General features: G+C 50.5%; 1 protein-coding gene across 3 annotated transcripts; it reads left to right on the top strand.

Moving 5' to 3' along the window:
* Positions 1-2,437: 2,437 nt before the first annotated feature.
* SESN2 (sestrin 2) lies at positions 2,438-20,217 on the top strand. 3 transcript variants are annotated; one of them, XM_019980039.2, is made up of 10 exons: positions 2,439-2,856; positions 10,603-10,668; positions 12,434-12,631; positions 13,087-13,269; positions 13,382-13,594; positions 14,418-14,568; positions 15,270-15,388; positions 16,029-16,219; positions 17,633-17,777; positions 18,371-20,217. In XM_019980039.2, exons 1-10 carry the CDS (start codon positions 2,794-2,796, stop codon positions 18,455-18,457), a joined length of 1,416 nt encoding a protein of 471 aa, XP_019835598.1. In that variant the 5' UTR covers positions 2,439-2,793; the 3' UTR covers positions 18,458-20,217. The 3 variants fall into 3 exon arrangements, with proteins under 3 accessions (XP_019835608.1, XP_019835598.1, XP_070631452.1); XM_019980049.2 differs by lacking the exon at positions 13,382-13,594 and having other exon boundaries at positions 2,438-2,856; XM_070775351.1 differs by lacking the exon at positions 10,603-10,668.
* The last annotated feature ends 1,076 nt before the right edge of the window (positions 20,218-21,293 follow it).

The following is a 21,293-nucleotide window of genomic DNA, read 5'->3' as shown; positions in this document are numbered from 1 at the left end:
TATCTGTGTCCCTTCCAAGCTTTCCTTCAAAGGAGATTGGGTCACAAAATCTCATTCAATTGAGAATATCAGTATCTCTTGCTTTTCACAAATTTACTGACTTTGTAAGTGAAGCCTTGGGAATGATTTAGTTGCTTCCTTGAAGGTTCTAAAGAGTCATTATGCTACAGAGGAGGGCAACTCATATTCATTAATATAAAAGTAGTTCCCAAGGACTCACTGATGCTGCAGCTCCAATACTTTGGCCACCAGATGGGAAGAATTGACTCATGAGAAAAGACCCTGATGCTGGGAAACATTGAAGGCAGGAGGAGAAGGGGACAACTGAGGACAAGATGGTTGGATGGCATCACCGACTCAATGGACATGAGTTTGAGCAGGCTCCAGGAGTTGGTGACGGACAGGGAAGCCTGGCATGGTGCAATCCATGGGGTTGCAAAGAGTCAGACACGACTGAGCAACTGAACTGAACTGAGGACTCACTACATGCTAGTGGGAGACAGAGAGACAATAAGACACAGTTCCTGCCTTCGGGGAGTTCTGACACAGTCTGGTGCAGTCAAAATAAGACATTATATGACCCTGACACAAAGCTTTACTTTTCTGAGTTTGGGTTTCCTCACTTTGCAAACGTGGTCAGTAACATTCTATTGTTAGTTGGAGAGAAGGGGTAAGACATGCAAATATGATAACAAGACTGCATCAGATTTGAAGACCAATGGTACAAAAATGTAGAAACAATGTGTTGAGGAGTTAAACAGTGGTAGAGCTTATTTACAGCTCAGTTGAAAAAAGCAATACTTTCTGTAGGAAGTGGCATTTTTAAGCTTTCATTCAGACCACAGTTACTAATAAGGGCATTAATTGCTGGGCTAGAGTTCGGTGGCCAGAGATTTGCAGAGAGAAAGGCTTGAAGATCAAACAAGGAACATGAAGGTGGTAGGTGATTAGGCTAGAAAAGATATATTGAGGCAGATCTTGGCAGATATTGAATGCCAGTGTAGGGGTTTGACCTTCATTCTGTGACTGATGAAATACTAGTAAAGTTGATCTAAACATTTGACATTACAGAGTATATTTTAAAAGTAAAAGCTGAACCTGACATATTTGAGGAGGGTGACTTAGAGGGGAATTCAATAAGGAAGATTTAGTCAACAAGGGCATGTTATTGGCAGGATATTTTGTTAGGTGGCACAGCACAGAAGACAAAGATGTCAAGATGTAGGCCCTGTCCTCAAGGAGCTTATAATCAAAACTCATGTCCACAGAAAAGTACAACACAAGGTAGACTGTAATAAGTGTGATAACAGAGCCCCAGCCCAAGGGTCTGAGCTTGGCTGAGAATGAGGTTAATTTACCTCTCCCAAGAGTCTGGAGACCAAGTCAGACTTGGGAAGCCCCAGAGGGGCTGTTGGAGGTCATCCAGTCCACTTGAGCTCCTGCTGGGATTCTCTATCCCTAGTAAACATTAACTTTGAAACAAAAAGTGGAGCTCTGAAGAAAAACTGTCAAGAGGCTGCTGCTGTGGGAAGTAAATAGAAGAAGATAAAGTCAGCTTTGAGGTGCTGGTAGAAGCGACTTCTCCCAAATGGAGAGTGGAAGGCCAGGAAATGGATGAGATGGGGAGGGAGAGTGTGCCTGGGGAGAGGAAAGATGAAAACAGAAACTAGGGGAACACCCACGTTCCGGGAGGTGGGAGGAGAAAGAAGAGTCAGAGAAGGAGTGGCCAGAGAGAGAAGGGAGCGGGGGAAACAGTAGAATACCTTGTCACAAAGTTTTTAGAAGGGGGGGGGGGGGGGATAGAAGGCAAGGTGGGAGGCCCCAAGGGAGCAGAAGAGGGGAAACTGCAGCAACAGGGTTTGAGGTTAGACATGAAGTTGCCAAGGAGATTCCAATGAATGAAGGCTTCTCCAGAGACTCCACAAATAAGCTGGGTTCCCTGTGTCTGGTACATTCTAAGGTGGAGCCTTCCCGGAGGCCAGAAGAACAGGGCTGTGTGCTCCAATCTCCAAAGATCGGGCGGTCAGCTCTGTAATTAGCACTACCTCTCCTAACCCGAACCAGTCCCTCCAGGAACCGAAAAGCTGAAGAACATACTTGGGAGGGATTTCACACCCATGTGTCTCTGGCCCAGCCCGGTGAAGTCCCGTTTCATCATGCAGCTTTAGTGACTCTGCGGGGCTGTCACTCTCATCTGGTATTGCCAACATTCTGACTAAAGCCTCTTGCAAAAGTTTGCAGCATTCGCCGGAGGCTGACTACAGCTCCCAGAATTCCCCGGGCGCTTTCCGGTGCCGATTGGCTGAGCCCCAGGCTCCTGAGGGCGGTGTTCCCCCGCCTCCCCGGGAAACAGGCATCTGATTGGCTGCGGTGCGGGGGCTTTTGTGTCCCCGCCCTTCCCCAGGGACCGCAGCGGGCAGAGAGGTTCTGCTGGTGTCAGAGCCCGGCAAGCGCTGGCAGTTCCGAGGCGGAGATGCTGAGGAGCGCTGGGTTCGCTAGCAGCGCTGGCCACTGCGGACTCCCGAGGAGCTCCGGACCGTGAAAATCCCTGCGCCGCGGCCAATCCCGAGGTCATTCACCCCTCCAGAAGCCAGACAAGCGGATAGTCCAGCGCAGCGGCGGCCGTTCCCGGATCCTGGGCTTTCGGAGCGTTCTGGAACCCAGAGAGACACCCCCGCGGGCTCTAGAAGCTCCCCTAGCGGCCCCCAGTCCCGGCTTCCTGCGCGCGTCTATCTGAAAGCCCCTCGGGTGCACGGGCGGTCGCCGAGCCGCGTCTGGGTCCTGGCGCACACCATGATCGTTGCGGACTCCGAGTGCCGCGCGGAGCTGAAGGGCTACCTGCCCGGGGCCGGAGAGGTAAGCAGCGGCCGACGCCACTCTTCCCTCGAACCCAGAGCCGCGTCCAAGGTTCGGGTTGTTGCGAGCTGAGTCTGAGCCGCCCCCTCGGCTGGAGGAGGGGGAATGGAGCGCGTAACCCGGAGTGGGGTTGCATCAACTGGCAGCCTCGGCCCCCTCTGCCTCCGCCTCCTCCCCACTCCCCGGAGCTGGGGGCGGGGATGGGGTAGGGATTGTAGAGCCCTCCGCGGCTCCCTCAGACTCCCGGCCAAAGAGAGGGGAGCCTTCTCGAGGTTATCTTGGGTTTGGGCCCTCGTCTAGGGAGTGTTCAAGTCCAGGCAAATCCCGGCGCAGCGGCCGGACCACTCCTCCTCCCCGCCCCCTTCCGCAGATCCCTTCCTCTAGGCTGGGGCTGGAGGAACCGTTTCTAGGTAGGCTGTGTACCGGCTCCAGTGCCCCCGCTTGGTGATGGGAGTACTTGGGGCTGGCCCACGAAGGTCGACCCCGTCCCTCCCCCCCACCTGCACCCCCGATTTGGACTGGGGGCGCGGGAGCTCCGGGGCCTTGGCGGACTGCCGGGTATGCCGCGGTGAAAGCTCGCAGAGGGGAAAAATCCTGGCCGCGGCTCCCGAAGCCAAGCGCCGATTTGGCTGTGCCCTACTAACTGATCTGACGTCCCAGAAGTTTGTTTTGCAGAGACTGCCTTTACAGTAAGGCTGGGAATACGGCTGCATCCAATCTGACATCCCCCTGCCCCATTACCATCACCACGGACCATGAACATCTTGTTTATTACGTACCTACTGGATGGCAGGCTCCGGTTCTGCCTTTTCTCTGAGTCCTCAGGACTTAAACTAGCAAAATATGAGCTATACAGTTACCTCTCATTTAGGGGATGAGGAAATTGAGGCCCAGGAGGGGCTGTGGAGAGGCTTCCTTGGCTCACCCTGCAAAGCAGCTCATTATTTTGCTGTGGTATCTTTAGGATTTCCCAGTGTGGGTGGCTCAGCAGGGAGTTTTGCTTGTTTCTTTGGTTTCCAGGCCTGGAGCCTGGTGCAAGTGTCTTACTGGGTTTGTGAGTCAGACCTGTGCTAGTCCTGAACTGTGATCCTGGGAATAAATGGCTGCACTTTCCTGAGCAGCTTGGTTTCTGGGGGGTCCTCGGTTTTCTGTTAGCTTGTCACCCCCCTGTTATGGTTTAGCAGCCCAAGTGGAGGAAGGAAAACTGCTCCTGCCTCTTCTCAGCTGGTGACTTTGACCAAGTCATCTTACTTTCTGAGTCAGTTTCCTTCTTTGTGAAAAAAAAAAAAGGAAATAATTTTCTTTATTGAGAGCACCTGGGCACTAGAGCAGGCGTGCCACGGGTTCATGTCCCCCAGCCCTCCTACTTTCTTGCTCTGTGACCTTGGCCAAGGGATCCCTTCTCTGATCAGCAGCTTCCTTCCGTCGGGGTTTGGCCCTGTCTCAGAGGGATTGTTGGGAGAGTTAACTGAGAAGACGTGCAAAGGCCAGTGCACAGTGCCTGGAGCATAGCAACTAAGTCCTGCGTCAAACACGCTAGGTATTGTTAGAATGTGGCCACAGCATGTATTTCCCCTTCCCCAGAGTGTCTCTTGCAAGGGGGTGTCTGAGCCCACCCCTCGTGCCTGAGGCGAATGTTGGCTCATCTCTCTTTGGGACAGCATCTGGGAAGTGATATGGGGAGAAAAGCGAGCTCCAGGTGGACTGGGCAGACTCTGAGGGTGGGGCATTTAGATGGAAGCTTGCTAGCTGTCAACATCAGATGGGGCTGGGGGAATTGGTATGTCAGACCCCTTTCTACATATTCTTCTCTCTCAGGAAAAGTGGACCTTGGGAAGATGTCTGTTTTAAGCAGAATCTTTTAGAAGACGGTAGGGTGCTGAACTTACAGAGCCCTGTGCCCAAGCCCTAAGGGAAGCTAGACAAGTACATACAAGTACATACAAGGAATGTACAGTCCCCTCAACTCTCATACTGTGACATACACTCTTTCACCAAGTCAAGGCCTTCAGACTCTTCACTCTAGTACTGGTAGTGTGTTCTCAGAGCCCTCCTGAGCTCTTGAAACATCACTGCTTCAAGGAAAGTCTTTCCTTCCCCACCTTTGCATACCTGCTTCCTGTCCCTCTTCTTCACTGCAAGAGCTGTTATCCCAGTTATAGTGTAGCAGTTGTGTAATCAGGCATTTCTTGTCTGTGTACCTTGCTAGACTGGAAACACTGTAGGCCCCATCACCAGCACTGTTCTTAGCACCTAATAAGTGCTCGTAACTATTTGCCCTTGTTGGCTTAGCTGACCCTTGTGAACTGTGCACAGGCTTTGAAGTCAGATCTGAGCTTGCCTGTCTGGAATAGGTCTCCAAAAGAGCCTCAGTGAGCTGTCTCTGAAGAAGAGATCAGTTCAGTTCAGTCGCTCAGTCGTGTCTGACTCTTTGCGACCCCATGGACTGTAGCATGCCAGGCTTCCCAGTCCATTGCCAACTCCCAGAGCTTGCTCAAACTCATGTCCATGGAGTCGGTGATGCCATCCAATCATCTCATTCTCTGTCATCCCCTTCTCCTTGTGCCTTCAGTCTTTCCCAGCATCAGGGTCTACTCCAATGAGTTGGCTCTTTGCATCAGGTGGCCAAAGAATTGGAGCTTCAGCTTCAGCATCAGTCCTTCCAATGAATATTCAGGACTGATTTCTTTTCGGATTGAAGAAGGGATAAGAAGACCTGTTTCCCTCCAGATGGTTGTGAGAAATCAGCCAGATCATGGTGGGGAGATGAGTTTATGGCACCACTCACATATGCCTCTCCCAAAGGAGGACTCTGACTCCCTCTCAAGTGTAAACCCAGGCAAGTATCTTGAATTCAGCAGCCCATGGGGAGGGGAGTCTCTACCCATGCCCAGCTGGCAGAGTAACCTCGAAGGAGTCTGTAACTCAGTCCTGGAGATGGCAGGCCTACCAGGAATAAAGACTGAGGCTGATCCGGGTGGCAGACAGAACCCTTGCAAGCCAGACTGAGCTGAATTCAGATCTTGACTTGGCCACTTGTCAGCTGTGGCTTAACCTTTGGAACCTTAATCTTTCCTTGTGTGTAGAAGAGACCCCTACTCCCACTCCCAAACTGATGAAGATTCAGTGCAACCAGTGTGCTAGTGTTAGAGTTAATATGAAAAGGAATTGTGAGTCGACGCGTAAATCAGGAGCCAGGCACGGAGCGCTGAAGTGATTGATCCTTTCCTTACAACCATCCTGATGCCTTCTCAGTTGAGTGGCCACCCAGCTAACTGACCTCAGTGTTCTTGCTGCCCTGGGTGGTCCTCTCAGTTGAAACTCATTGGTTTTTCCTCTGCCCTGCCCTAGCTGTGTTGCCTTAGGTGGGTCACCTGCCCCACTCTGGTCTCCCTTTCTTCATCCATATAGTCAGGGAAGGGATCTTGCCTTTATCAGGTGTGTGAACATGGATCCTGAGCCACATGTGGCTATTTAAATTTAGATAAATTAGATTTTATTGAATTTAAAAGTTTTTTAGCTGTACTCGTCGCATTTCAAACGCTCGGCCACTGTATGTGAAAGTGTTAGTCCCTCAGTTGTGTCCAACTCTTTGCGACCTGATGGACTGTAACCCACCAGGCTCCTCTGTCCACAGCATTAAGGCAAACATACTGGAGTGGGTAGTTGCTCCCTTTTCCAGGGGATTTTCCCAACCCAGGGATTGAACTCGGGTCTCCTGCGTTATAGGCAGATTCTTTACCGTCTGAGCTACCACAGAAGCCACCAAGGAAGTGGCTTGGGGCTACCATCTTTATTGGACAGTGCAGATAAACAATATTTATTCATCATTACAGAAAGTTCTATTGGACTTGCTGTGCTAAGTACTGGGTTCACAACAGGGAACTTGAACCAGGGTGTGCTCTCAAGGTATGAAACAGCACAGGATAACTAGGGCTGTTACTGGGGCAGTGGATCCCCTGGACATGTGGACAGGGAGAAGGAGCGGCTCACTCCTGGTGAACCCCAGAGCCCTGGGCCACTGAGACCTTGAGAAGTTTACAGAATGGGAATCATTTCTGCAGTTGAGGAAATCTGATTTGTATCCTAACCCTGCTACCTCTTTCCTGGCTGAGTGACCTGACCTCTCTGAACCTTATTCCCCATCTGTAAAATGGGAACTCCTCAAGTTCACATGAAATAAAGGCTTAGCCCATGGCAATCAGTGTTGTTACCTACCATTATTATTGACTTCCTACCCCAGGAAATAGGGGAGGGCTGGTTTGGAGGTGTCATTTCTTGGCGGTGGGCCTCTGCTCTGTCCACTTCCTCTCAGGTTTGGGGTGTCTGGGTTGGGGAAGCATGCAGAGTATTGGAACTCTGGATTAGAATCTACTCAGTCCTGCCTTCAGGGCTTTGAACTTTCCGCTACCTTTGCCTGGAATGCTGGGTCCCTATATCTCTATAGGCCCTTTACAGGCCCATCAACTCATTTACATATTTGATATTTAGATACCAGCTTAAAGGTTGTCTCCTCAGTGGCTTCCCCTGTCTGGGACTGGAATACTGCACATACTTCTCCACCCCATTATACGCTCTCTTACTGCTCTTTTACTCTATAGAATCTGTGATTTGAAATCCTATTCATCATTTGTTTAATTGTCTTTCTCCTTTGTAAATTCTGGGAAGACTAAGATTTTGTCTTTTCACTCCGGTACTCTTGCTGCCTACAATGTAGTCATAAGAAATATTTGTCAAGGGACTTCCCTGGTGGTCCAGTGGCTAAGACTCCATGCTCCTGATGCAGGGGGGCCTGGTTTGATCCCCTGGTTAGGGAACTAGATCCCACATGCCACAACTAAAGATTCCTCATGCTGCAGCTAAGACCCAGTGCACCCAAATAAATAAATAAATATTTTTAAAAATTTTCTTTCAAATGAACAGATTAATTCTGGTTTTATCTGGAAAGCATTTAGCACAGTGCCTTATACTTGAGAAAGCAATCAATGAATGGAGTGAAACAATGGCCCTCCCTGGCAAATTATGCCAGGCCCCGCCCAATTAAATTAGAATTGCTGGGCCTTGGCATTGGTATTTTTTAAAAAGCTTCTCAAAGGGATTCTACCTGTACAGCTTGGGTTGAGAAGCCCTTGTTTGAAATAACAATGAGGTTAATGATCACTGACTTGCTAAGTGCTTGCTGTGATAGAGGTACTGAGGTAAGGCCTCTACAGGCATTAACCTCATTAAATCCCCATGACTACCCAGTGAAAGTAGGTACTATTATTACCCCATAATTTGGAGAGGAAACTGAGGCTCACATTGCTAGCAGATAATAGGGGGTGGACTTGTCTTTTGAGCCCAGGCACTTTGTGTCAAGAGCCCCTATCTTTTAAGGGTACTCTGCTTTATTGTCCAAATCGTTATCATCATCTTCACTGAGCCAATAACGTTGGTAGATCCGGACCTGTCACGTAAAGATCCACAGGCCTCGGTTTCTTCCTTTGAGAGCTCCTGGGGCAGACTTTAGAGAGGGAGGGGCTTCCCGAAACTGTTCTCTGTCCCTCCCTACCTAGTACCCTGGTGGGCCCTCCCTGTCCCCCGCACCGACCCCCCCAGTTCCTTCCTGCCCTTCCCCACCACACCTGGCTGTGGTTTTCTGTCTGTCCTTAGGTCGCCTGAGGGGGAGGCCCAGTTTGTGGAGTCAGCAATCCTTATCTCCCAGACAGAGCTGTTAGGCTTTTTCTCTTTGGTGAGGGAGGAGGAAAGCTGAAACAGGAGTGCTTGGGGATTGTGCTGGTTTCTAAGCTAGACTTGGACCAGCCTGGTCTGGTAGATCCCAGAAGTATGGGTGCAAAGGACCTGAGCAGTCAGCCCAACTGCCTTCTTTGTCCAAGATTAAAGCTCAGAGAGTCTAAGTGACTTTCTCGGAGTCACACAGCAAGTTAGTGGCAACAGAATTGGTACTCACACCAGGGACTTTTGTACCCTTGTTCTTTCCTTTGTGGTCTTTCAGAGCCCCAGAGCTCTGCCTCCCTCAGGGGGCTTTTCAGTTCAGCCCCTCAGACCTCCCCACCTCTTTGCAACCCCATGCACTGAAGCACACCAAGCTTCCCTGTCCACCACCAACTCCCGCAGCTTGCTCAAACTCATGTCCATTGAGTCGGTGATGTCATCCAACCATCTCGTCCTCTGTTGTCCCTTTCTCCTCCCACCTTCAATCTTTCCCAGCATCAGGGTCTTTTCAAATGAGTCAGTTCTTCACATCAGGTGTCCAAAGTATTAAAGCTTCGGCTTCAGCTCCAGTCCTTCCAATGTGTGTGTGAGGGGGTGGCTTTTAGCTATGTGAAAAGGAAGGTTCACTTATAATCCTTAGTCTCTGGACACCTGGGGATTAACACTAAGTCTAGATTTGTATGAGGAGGGGTGAGTTAGGGGGACATCATCTCTGTTTAGTGAGGATATGACTCTGGCTTGGATAAACTGTTTCTAAAGCCAGTGCTGACAACCCCCGCTCCCAACCCCTGCTGCCCAGGTACCAAAACAAATGAGTAAATAAAATTGGTGGTTTCCATAGAGGCTCCTACACCCACGTCAAGATACAGCTGCTGCCATCAGTGTTGCCCTCCACGTAGCTCTGTTTTCTTCATTCACAGACTAGTGTGAATTACCTGGCCCTGCTCTTCACAAAATGTAATCTGGAAATATGGAGACCTAAATCAGACAATTAGAAGGCGATGCTTTCAGAAGCAAAAGCACTGGGAATTGTGGGGTCACAGATGAGGTCAGAAGAAGGTGCTCAGACCCTGGAAAATGGAGTTAATTCTACAAACATGTGACCACTGAGAGGGATCTGAGCCGCTAACTATCTGGAAGGCAGTAGGAGGTGGAGGCAGGATTTTAAGCCAGTTGATGAGGTTTGCACTTGAGAAAGTTTACTCTGGCTACTCAAAGTTTGCCCTCCTTAGGGCATGAACCAGGCATGTACCAGGGCCATGTACTCACTAGATCTCCTGGTCCCCGAGGTGGGGTTGTGGGTGGATGCTTTATTTATTCATTCATTCTGTTTTCTTGGGAGAGGATGGAGAAGGGGCCAGGGCTGTGGAGGCAGGTAGACCATGGGTGAGGCAGTGGGTGGTGGTCCAGACAGGGGACAGTGGTGTCCACTAGGTGGTGATGGATGAAGAAATGACAATGAAGCTACATCATAGGAATCTAGGAGGCTTGGTAACCTGGTTTCAGGATATAAACAAGGGAGGTTCTCATACAAGTTCTCCAGGGGTACCAAAAGGCGGCCTCCTGGGAAAGTGGCTGTATAATTTCCTTTACCCCAGCCCCTGCAACCCCACAGGGGGACTCCTGGGCCCCTTCCCAGTTCCTGAAGAACTCAGCCTGTGGGGTGAGCTCTCTTGCTTGTTTACCGTTTCTCTACCCACCAAGCTGGTCTATATCTCCACCTGACTCCCAGTGCACCAGAAAGGTGAGTCACATCAGAAAGGTGAGGGGATTTCCTTGGTGGTCCAATGGCTAAGACTCCACACTCCCAGTGTAGGGAGCCCAGGTTCGATCCTTGATCAGGGAACTGATCCCACGTGTCACAGCGAAGATCAAAAATCTTATGTGCCTCAACTGAGACCTGGTGCAACCAAATAAATAAATACTTAAAAATAAAATTACAGTTCAGTGTGGCGCCTCTGGTAAGGAGAGAGAACTATCTTCTTAGTCCTCCCTTTTACCTCTGACTGACCATGATGTGTTTCCCTCAAGGAGCAGAGGGAGAGCCGGGTCCGACGAGGCCCCCGAGGGCCCAGCGCCTTCATTCCAGTAGAGGAGGTAAGCTTGGAAGGGGTTAGGATGGTTTGGTCCCTGGAGGAAAGGACATGGGGCGCTGAGTAGGTGGGTAGGGTTTTCTGGTCTCTTGAAATTGCAGCTTTGAAACTACCTCTTCAGGTTGCTGACTCATGTAATCCACAAAACAGCTCTGCTCCAAGCAGGCATCTCAGCCCCATTTTACTGGGAAGAAACAAGCTCCGAGAGATAAAATGCTAATAACACAGCTAGGTAATGAACAAACTTGTGGTTCCCAGAACAAGACTTGTTTTTCCTTAAGGCAGAACTATCTGTAGTTATCTTCTCACCCTTGAATGTACATGGATTAAAGTGGTTTTTTTCCAACTTCAAGTGTAATGAATGTTCATTATTTTAAAATTTCCAGTGTTTCAGAAAACTTCAGTTTCTTGTAATCCCAACCCCACTGAGATAATCACTGTTAACCATTTGCCACTGTTTCCCAGACTTCTTTTCATTCGGAGCCAAGGTCATAGTTTGTAACATGATTTTGTTAGTGTTGTTCATTTGGGGAGTTGGTTTTTTTTTTTTTTTCATTTGGTTGTTATGTTTTGTTATTTCACATAATACATCAGAGACATCTTTCATCTACTGAGTCAGATCATGCATTCATTTATTTAACAGGTGTCTGTTGAATGATTAATCTGTCAGGCACTGTTCTAGGTGCTGGGGATACAGATGAGAACAAGACAAACAAAACTCCTTGCCATCACAAAACTGCCATTCCAGTGGGGGGTTTGTGGTGGGGAGAACTTCAAAACACACACACAGACAAATTAAAAAATAATCGTTTCCTTCTTTTCCTTTGGCCTTCACTGAACAAAGACAAACTTCCTTGTCCTCCTTGCCTTCCTAAACGTGTAGGCCAAATAGTTAATGAGCTGTTAACAAATGTCTAAACTCTCCAGTTCCTTTCACCCCTTGTAAATGGATGAAAGCGCCCAACCACCTGCTGTAGCCCAGAATGTTACACTCAAATATTCTTCTTTTTTTCATTGATAAGTAACTACTCTTCTTCTGTAACAGAGGAAAGAAATAGTCTTTGAACTTAATTGGGAATTGAATCCTGGTTCTTCATTTATCAGATCTGTAACCTTGAGCCAAGAATGAAACCTCTCTGGGCCTTGATTCTCTCATGTGTCAGTGGGGGAAAATAATACTATTCACCTCACAGGAAATTGGGGAGAACTGATGCGATAATATAGACAGGGAAAGCTCTAAACTCAGACCCGGCGAGGAGAAAGCACTCAAGAAATGGAAACTGTTTTGCATCTGCTTCCAATGACTGCATTGCTTTGAACCATTACTACCAAGGGCCCAGGTTCAATCCCTGGTTAAGGAATTTAGATCCCACAAGCCACGTGGCATGGCCAAAAAAAAAAAAAGAAGCTCTATGAAAGTAGGAGAAGCTGTATTCTAATCTCCGTGCCTGAGTCTATCTAACTTGGGGAAAATAAGTCTCTAATTTCATAGTTTTGAGGATTAAATGAATCAATATATATAATGTGTTTGAATTATTGGCACATAATAGCAAGCATTGTATAATTATCGACTACAATTGTATAAAGTGTCCAATAAGTATTTGATTAATCACTTAATGAAATATCTTTTCCTCCGCTGATCTCCTTTTGGACATGGTGGTTGTCTTCAGTTTCTTGCTATTAAAATCACAATGAAGGCAATGAATATGTTGGTTTCTCTGGTGGGTAGGGCACGAGGGAGTCACCCTTTCCTCACCTTTGCTTGGCAGGTCCTGCAGGAGGGAGCTGAGAGCCTCGAGCAGCACCTGGGGCTGGAGGCGCTGATGTCCTCGGGCCGGGTGGACAACCTGGCCGTGGTGATGGGCCTGCACCCGGACTACTTCACCAGCTTCTGGCGCCTGCACTGCCTGCTGCTGCACACGGATGGGCCCCTGGCCAACTCCTGGCGCCACTACATCGCCATCATGGTGAGCTGGTCTGAGCCTGACTTCCGTAGGGGTGGGTTCATTTTGGGGTTCAGCCCTCAGATCTCTTTGCTTGGGGCTTGATTCCACAAACAGGAGAAGAGGAGGCTTAGAGCAGAGCCCTAGCTTTATCTGACCCTCCATTGAATTTTAGATTTTTTTAAGTAGGAAATTTAATTTTTATTAAATTTAATTTTATTTTATGTCAGAGGATCATTGCTTTACGATGATGTTTTAGTTTCACGTGTACAGCAAAGTGATTTAGATAGACGTTTATCCATTCAAAAAGACACTGTCTCACTCAGGACCACCCAGCCAGTGGCAAAGCTGGGGTTAGAACCGAAGTTTCCTGCCTCTCAGGCAACAGTGAGGCTTATGACGTTTCCCTCCATGGGGTGCCCACCCCGAGCAGAGCACAGGAAGAATAGGGTGACCTGGTCTCTGTCCACCACCTCCAGGCTGCTGCCCGCCACCAGTGTTCCTACCTGGTGGGCTCCCACATGGCCGAGTTCCTGCAGACTGGCGGTGACCCTGAGTGGCTGCTTGGCCTCCACCGCGCCCCTGAGAAACTGCGCAAGCTCAGCGAGATCAACAAGCTGCTGGCCCATCGGCCATGGCTCATCACCAAGGAGCACATCCAGGTGCAGTGGGCAGGGAGGCGGGTCCCCGCGGGAGTGTGGGGCTGGGATGGGGCTTGGCAGGCAGCCCAGGGCAAAGCAACTGAGCGAGCCTGGCCTTGCCTTTCCTCTCCAGGCCTTGCTCAAGACGGGCGAGCACAGCTGGTCCCTGGCTGAGCTCATCCAGGCCCTGGTCCTGCTCACACACTGCCACTCACTGGCGTCCTTCGTGTTCGGCTGTGGCATCCTCCCTGAGGGGGACCCTGAGGGCAGCCCCGCCCCACAGGCCCCTTCACCCCCCAGTGAGCAGAGCACACCCCCCAGCAGGGACTCGCTGAACCACTCCGGGGTAAGTCAGGGGCCTGAGTCTTTCTGGGAGAGGAAGCTGGGGGCCTCTGGTCCTTGGGTAGAAGACAGTGCCTCCCTGTCTGCAGCTGCTTCCTTATCACACCCTGAGAAACCTTAGAAAAGTCTTTTTTTTTTAAGGTGTATTTATCTATTTTTGGCTGCACTGGGTCTTCCTTGCTATACCCGGGCTTTCTTTAGCTGCAGCCATGGGGGCTACTCTCTGTCACAGTTCGCAGGCACTAGAGTGCTAACTCAGTGGTTGTAGTGCACAGGCTTTGTTGCCCTGCAGCATGTGGAATCTTCCCAGATCGGGGATCGAACCCGTGCACCCTGCATTGGCAGGCAGATCCTTAACCACTGGACCACCTGGGAAGCCCCAAGTCATTTGGCTCTGAAACTGTTTCCTCATGAGGAAGATGAGAATAAAGACTCCTTCATAAAGGGTTGTGAGCCTGAGATGAAATAACCATGTGACTGGCTTCAGCATGGAACCCCTGGGCTCAAAGTAGCTGGCTTTTAACACTGTAACAATACAAAGGTTGCCTCTCATTCTGTAAAGTGGCCTTGTCTGTGTGTATTTTAAAAATACAGATACTTTAAAAAGCCCTTTCCTGTGAGGGTAGCTGACCCTCGGAGAAGACCTTTCTGTTCTATAGCTGCTTAAACATTACTTCCGGAAACACAGGCCACATGAGCTGTCCAGCACAGAGAAGGCACTGGGCCTTCATGATTGCTCAGAAAGGCCCTGCATGTGAGAAGGACGTGTGGGGTTTCTGGGGTCAAGGGAGAAGGGGCGAATGCTCACCGCCGGGTCATTCCTACAGGGCTTTGAGGCCGCCCGCGACGTGGAAGCTCTGATGGAACGCATGAGGCAGCTGCAGGAGAGCCTGCTGCAGGATGAGGGCGCCTCGCAGGAGGAGATGGAGAGCCGCTTTGAGCTGGAGAAGTCAGAGAGCCTGCTGGTGACCCCCTCAGGTACAGGTCACAGGCGTCCAAGCTCAGGGACCGCCCCTCCTTGCACCCTCTCGCTGGGAAGCTGGCGCCTTCGTGTTACTGCACCTCGGTAGCCACACCCAGCTACCCCTTCCAAGAAGTTCTGAGCATGGGCTCTGGGGTCAGGCCTGGGTTTGAATCCTGGCCTGCTAGCCTTTCTTCTTTCTTTTTGGCCAGGCCATGTAGTATGCAGGATCTTAGTTCCCTGACCAGGCATGGAACCCATGCTCCCTGCAATGAAAGGCAGATTCTCAACCTCTGGGCCGCCAGAGAAGTCCCTGTTAGCTTCTCTGGCAGTGTGACCACTGATAAGTCACTTGCTGTCTCAGGTCCCAGTCTCCTCCTCCGTGAGGGATTCATGTGTAGGGGAAATGAGGCAACAGAAGCAAAGTGCTGAGCACAGAGCCTGGCCCAGGGTAAGCGGCTGCATAAGTAGCCACTGTTGTTAGGATTGCTGTTCTTATTACTGGGGACCTTAGCCCCTGGACCACGGGTCTGATTTACCGCCTCCCCCAGGCCTGGCTCCTGCCAAAGTCCTGGTTCCACTCACTGTGGCGAGGGGCATTCTTGGGCCCCCTATTCCACATTCCCCAGCACCCCCTCCCCATTGATGATTAACGGGGGGTGGAGGCCTCTGTGATCCGTGCCTTGGCTTCACTGTGACCTCTTTCTGACATCCTCAGTGGACATCCTGGAACCCTTTGCAAACCCAGATATGCTGTGCTTCGTGGAAGACCCCACTTTTGGATATGAGGACTTTACCCGGCGGGGGACTCAGGCACCCCCCACCTTCCGTGCCCAGGTAGGTTCTCCCTACTGGTCTTAGCATTGCTTTTTTAAAATTAATTAATTAATTTTTTTTGGACTACTCTGGGTCTTCAATGCTGTGTACATGCTTTCTCTAGTTGTGGTGAGCAGGGCTACTCTGTTGGGGTGTGAGGGCTTCTCATTGCCCAGCACAGGCTCTAGAGCACAGGCTCAGTAATTGTGGTTCAGGGACTTGGTTGACCCACAGCATGTGGGATCTTCCCAGACCAGGGATCGAACCCATGTCCCCTGCTTTGGAAGGTGGATTCTAAGCCACTGAAACGCCAGGGAAGTCCCAGCATTGCTTTACAAACAAGCAGGATTGGGTAGTTTGTGTGATCAGTGATTTGGGCACCTTCTCTCCTTCAAGATTCCATGAAGAAGTGGGAGACCCTGAAGGTGAAAAGACCCATCTGGGTCCTAAGCTCAGGGGATCCTGACCACAGGAAGGAAGTCATCACCAAGCTGCATCCTCCTCAGCTTCTCAGGTCCAGACCAAGCAGCGGGTTAGATTTGTTGGGGTGGAGAGAGGCATTATGGAGATCCCAGCTGTGCTGCAGAAGATGGCGTCTCTCTGGCCAGCCTCGGGCCCCAAGGATTCTACTCATTGACCAACCCCTTTCCATGTTTCTCAGGATTATACCTGGGAAGACCATGGCTATTCACTGATCCAGCGGCTCTACCCTGAGGGTGGACAGTTGCTGGATGAGAAGTTCCAGGCAGCCTATAGCCTCACCTATAACACCATCGCCATGCACAGTGGAGTAGATACCTCCGTGCTCCGCAGGGCCATCTGGAATTACATCCACTGCGTCTTTGGCATCAGGTGAGTGAAAGTCCCCTCATCCAGGCATGGTGTACCGCAAGCCCTCCATCTGAGCTCACAATTGTTTCCTTTTTCTTTTTGTCTTTCTTTCCCTTTTTTCCTGCCTATACTGTTCTTCAAATCAAATGTATTCCTTGGCTGATTATAAAAGATAATAGCCATCCTCAGTTCTTGAAAGTCTTTAATTCCACCCCCAGGAATAACTAGGGAGATTACACACACACGTATACTTACGTACATACACACATATATACATACAAAGAGAGTTATGTCTGTAGTTCCATTCCAAGTAGCAGTTCTTCTCTCATTAAAGAATAACAACAGAAATGCCCAATGGTGAAATTCGATTTTTAGTAAATTTAGAAAAAAAGAGATAATGAAAAGAAGAAAATAAAAATCATTCATGATCCCACCTGCTCTTACTGTTGTCAGGTATTGGCTTGGTCAAAGAGCTCATTTGGGTTTTTCCGTTAACAACTTATGGAAAAACCTGAATGCATTTTTTGGCTAACCCAAGATTTCACTGCGTGGGCTGAGCTGTGCTTTATTGGCCGGTATCCCACTGGCCAACCTCACTGACAAGTGTCCAATCCAGGAGAAGCCAAGGATGATGGGCATCTTAGGGTGTATATGTGGCACGCTGTGGTCTCCCTTGCTGCCCAGCTTCCAGGTCCAGGCTGCTGCACTCTGCAACATGGCCCTCGCTCCTAAACCTTTGTTTACCACATCTGCCCTCTAGTCTAACACCGGCCTTCCTCGTCCACACTGATCTGCGGTGACTCACTGGCTCCCTGGACGGGGAGGGACAGAATAGCTTCTAGACTTGTCACCAAGGTGCTCTTTGACTTTGAACAAGCTGACTGCCTTCCACAGGCCTCAGTTTGCCCATCAGTAAAATGACTACCAACTCCTTTTTCCCTTTCCCTCTTCCTTCTCTAGGGTAGATATTCACACTGGTCTCCTGCCCCATCTTCCACGTATGGCCCTAGCTGTAAAGTGGTGACTGTGAGCGTGGAGGCAGGCAGAGCTGGGTTTGAATTCCATTCCCAGCTGTGTGCCCTGGCACTGCACGTCTCTGAACCTCCATTTCATCTGTAAAATGAGACTGGTGAACACAGTACATTGTATACCATAGTTTTGTATCCAGTCCTGTACTGAAGTTTCAGGGATTCTGTGAATATATGTTCACATGGTCAGTGCAGTGTGCTCAGCCTCTGTGCATTCCCTTGCGAGTCCAGTGGCCTGTGATATATGACATTAGCTGCTTTTCTAAGAGGAACCAAGCTTCTAGCTGCTTCCTACCTTCTGCCTTTTCTTGCCACTCTCTGTCCCCCTTCTGCAGGGTGGGGCTGGGGGAGAGGAGCTCTGTGGGAGCAGACATGTGAGTGATTCTTTCTGGGTCTTTCCATCCAGATATGATGACTATGACTACGGGGAGGTGAACCAGCTCCTGGAGCGGAACCTCAAGGTCTATATCAAGACAGTGGCCTGCTATCCGGAGAAGACCACCCGAAGAATGTACAACCACTTCTGGAGGCACTTCCGCCACTCAGAGAAGGTGCGGCTCATGGGGGAGGAACAGGATGGAAGCCTGTGGAGGAGGCGAGGGCTCAGGACCCAGCGAGGTCCTGACCTGGGGATCCATCCTGCGTCTCTTCATGTCTCCTGCATCGGCAGGCAGATTCTTTACCACGAGCGCCCCCTGGGAAGCCCATTTACTCACCTGTAAAGTGGGTATCCTCAGTGGCAGCCGGAAGGACCTGGGTTCAAATCATAACACTATCACTTGGGAGCTCTGTGATCTTGGGCAGGTCATTTTGCCTCTCTGAGCTTGTTATCTTGACAATAAAAATAAAAAAACTGCCTGCATTTCAAGGTCATTGGGAGGATGAAGTGAGAAAATGAAGGTAAACCTCTGATCCCAAATAAATGCTCAGAGGTAGCTGTTGTTTTTCGCTTTGGGGGATAAAGAGGTTAGTCATGATCAGGATAAATGTGCTTGAAATTCTCCCACAGTCCTTGCACCAAGTTACTCAGAGCCTTAGGAAAGGGAAGGATGAAATGGGTGGTCAGGGATGATGGCACTCTGGGAGGGAAGGGGATGGTAAGGAGTGACTTCAGTTGCCAACAAGCCCTCGTGTGTGCCCCCAGGTCCACGTGAACTTGCTGCTGCTGGAGGCCCGCATGCAAGCCGCCCTGCTCTATGCCCTTCGCGCCATCACCCGTTACATGACCTGACTCACGTGCAAGACCTGCACCTGAACAGCTGACCGTGGGAGCATCCTTCTCGCTGCAAGGACTCTGTTTGGAGACAGACCCTAATCTCTTCCTGTCCCATACCCACCTACCCTACTCTGGGGGTGGGCCTGGGGTGTGACGTGCAGCCTCCCAAGCCACACCCTCCTTCTCACTGGAACGGACAGGACCAGCGCACTGACTCTGGTATCTCAGCTCTGCCTCTGGGGCGTGGGGGGCTGGAAGAGGACCGTAGCGGATTCCCAGGTGCCAGCCCCTTCTAACCACCCTTACCCTCAGAGGCCAAGAGCACAGGAAGGAAAATGGACTGAGCGTGGACTTATGTGCCAGCAGGCGGGGGCCCAGGCAGCATGAGTACTTTGGCCTTCCTGGCCTGGGAAGTCCCTGGCTGGCCCCCAGGGAGAGGGGCAAACACCTCCAGGGACTGACACTCCAAGCGGCTTCACCTCTCCTCCAGCTCCCTCCTCCACAAGATTTCATTACCTCCCACCTGCCATTCACCCATCAATGTGAAAATCAGGGTCACAGCCGGTCTGTGCATCCGGCTCCCCAGAAGCCCGTTCTGTCCAGCAGCCCACAGGCCCCTTGCTCCCTGGTCACACGAGTCCTGGTTCAATTCCCTTGACCCCCTTTGCCCTCTTACCCTTTTCTGCACCAGCTGGTGGAGTGAGGCCCCAGGAGAGAGACCAAGCACGTCAAGCAAGTAGATTATCTCTAGAGTTCGAAGTCTCTGTTGGTCATTTTGCTTTCAGATGAGGAGGGAGTATTATATGATAAATTCTCTGTGTTTCGGTTTTTTGTGGGTGAGGTTCTTCGCTGCCCACCCCCAGAGCCTCAGGCAGTGTCTGAGAGGAGAGCAGGAGTGTCTCCCCAGAGCTGACCTACCCGGCGGAGGCTGGCACCCCATGCTGTCTCATCTCCCCTGGCTCTGCCACAGACATTTGCCAAAAAAGTGAGCCTTTCCAGGTGGTTCCAGGGGCTCAGGGAGACAGGCAGGAGACCCCAAGTTTCTTGTGTAGGCCCTGTCATGGCCAGGTTAGCCCCATTTCCACAGTTACAGACTGAGGGGTAGGACCACATTTTGTGGTATCTGGGCCTTCATTCAGGTTCTGAGCCCAGCCTGCCAGCAGCCAGCTGCACGCGTTGCAGGATCCCGAGGGCCTCTGGGGATTTTACACACACACACACACACACACACACACACACACACACACACACACCGCCTGCAGTCAGTCTCTCCGGGCTACCTGCCAAGGACCTTCGCACCCCCATCCCAGTTTCTGTCCCTTCTCGGTTGCTTTTAGGTGGATCCCTTGGAGGCAGAAGCAGCCAAGGACTGATCCCAGGTACTCTGTGTAGCAAACAAACTGTGAATTCTGACTCCCCTTGCCCTTCTTCCAGCTGTAGGTGCCTCCCCTCTGATCGCCTGGGAGGGGACTGAAGAAAGGCAAGGGCCAAGATGCTGCTACTTCTGACCCTCCTCTCTGGGGCAGGGCAGGAGAGGAGCCTGGTTCATTGTGCCACATTTCATACCCGTGCAGGCATGGGCGAGCGACTGGCACCCCTTTCCGGCCTCAAAGCCCTCCCTGCAGTGAAGCAGGGCAGGAGGGAAGAGGCCCCAGCATTGGGGTTTGGATTCTAGAGGGGACGTGATGACCGTCAGGGTCAAGTGCAGAAATCTTTGCCTTTGCTACCATTTCTGTATGATGAGAAATAAAAGTTCACCAAGGTTTTGTTTTGTACTTCTTGTTAATGGGCTGTTTTTCCATTTCCTGGGGGTCATGGTTCACCTCTTAGCATAAGCAGGGAGCTGCGATTGCATCAGGGAGCTGACCTAGCAGCCCATACCCTGCTGAGCACTCGTGCCCAGTGACCGCAGGGTTGGGAGTGGTTGGCACTCAAAGTCTACTTTTGTCCCTTGGGTGTCCAGCCCTGCCACCCCTCTGTGGCTGGCCTGGTGCTGTGGAATAATAATGGCTGTGTTATTTTTCTCACTCAGCCGGGCCCTGGGCTGGGTACTTGGAGGTCATTTGTCTGAATCTGCAGCAAAATCTTTCAAGAGAATCGAGACTCATGGATCAAGTGGCATCACTGAGGCCAAGTCAGGTCAGTGACTGAGCCAGGATCCCAACTGGGGTCAACGTGATTGTGAGGCCATGGCGTTTCACCTTGCTGTTTTCCCGCTACCGAGTGCCTCCTGAGGCAGAAGGAGGATATGTGAGAATTTCTTGGGGGACCCTCTGTTTCTCCTGCCCCCTCACTTCATTCTTTCTGGCTTCTCACCCCTAGCTCCCTCCCCAGAACCGAGGAGACAGGCATGAGGAGTTAGTGTGACTCCAAGTTGTGCCCGTGCCATTTAGTGGTAGCTGTGTGACCTCGGTCAATCGTCTTAGCTTCTCTGGGCATCAGGAACTCCAGCAAACTTATCAGAAAAACCACATTATGACTAAGAGTTAAGACCGCTCCTGCTGGTTTCCCACTTCCTCTTAATGCTGCCGTCACAAAATGAAAACCAGGTCTCCTCCAGGAAGCCTCCCCTGATTGACTTCCCTGTAACCCTTTCCTCCCTTCATTTTCTAAAAATTCATGTATTTTTAAAAATATTTATTTGGCTGTGCCAAGTCTTATTTGCAGCATGCAGGGTCTTTAGTTGTGGCATGAAAACTCTCAGCTGTGGCATGTCGGATCTAGCTCCCTGACCAGGGACTGAACCCCCCTGCCCCCTGCATTAAGAGCACAGAGTCTTAGCCACTGGACCACAAGGGAGATCCCCTTTAAATTGTTTTTAATTGAGGGATAATTCCTTTGTATTAATGTT

Source organism: Bos indicus, chromosome 2 (assembly GCF_029378745.1).
Source record: "Bos indicus isolate NIAB-ARS_2022 breed Sahiwal x Tharparkar chromosome 2, NIAB-ARS_B.indTharparkar_mat_pri_1.0, whole genome shotgun sequence".
Classification (NCBI taxonomy): Eukaryota; Metazoa; Chordata; class Mammalia; order Artiodactyla; family Bovidae; genus Bos; species Bos indicus.
This window is presented reverse-complemented; position numbering and strand designations above follow the sequence as displayed.

Bases quoted from the DNA above. Each gene is read 5' to 3' on its own strand.
- SESN2 (XM_019980039.2), top strand. From the start codon at position 2,794: ATGATCGTTGCGGACTCCGAGTGCCGCGCGGAGCTGAAGGGCTACCTG. The intron at 2,857-10,602 runs GTAAGCAGCGGC...GTTTCCCTCAAG, and splicing joins ACCTGCCCGGGGCCGGAGAG to GAGCAGAGGGAGAGCCGGGT. The intron at 15,389-16,028 runs GTAGGTTCTCCC...CATGTTTCTCAG, and splicing joins CCCCCACCTTCCGTGCCCAG to GATTATACCTGGGAAGACCA.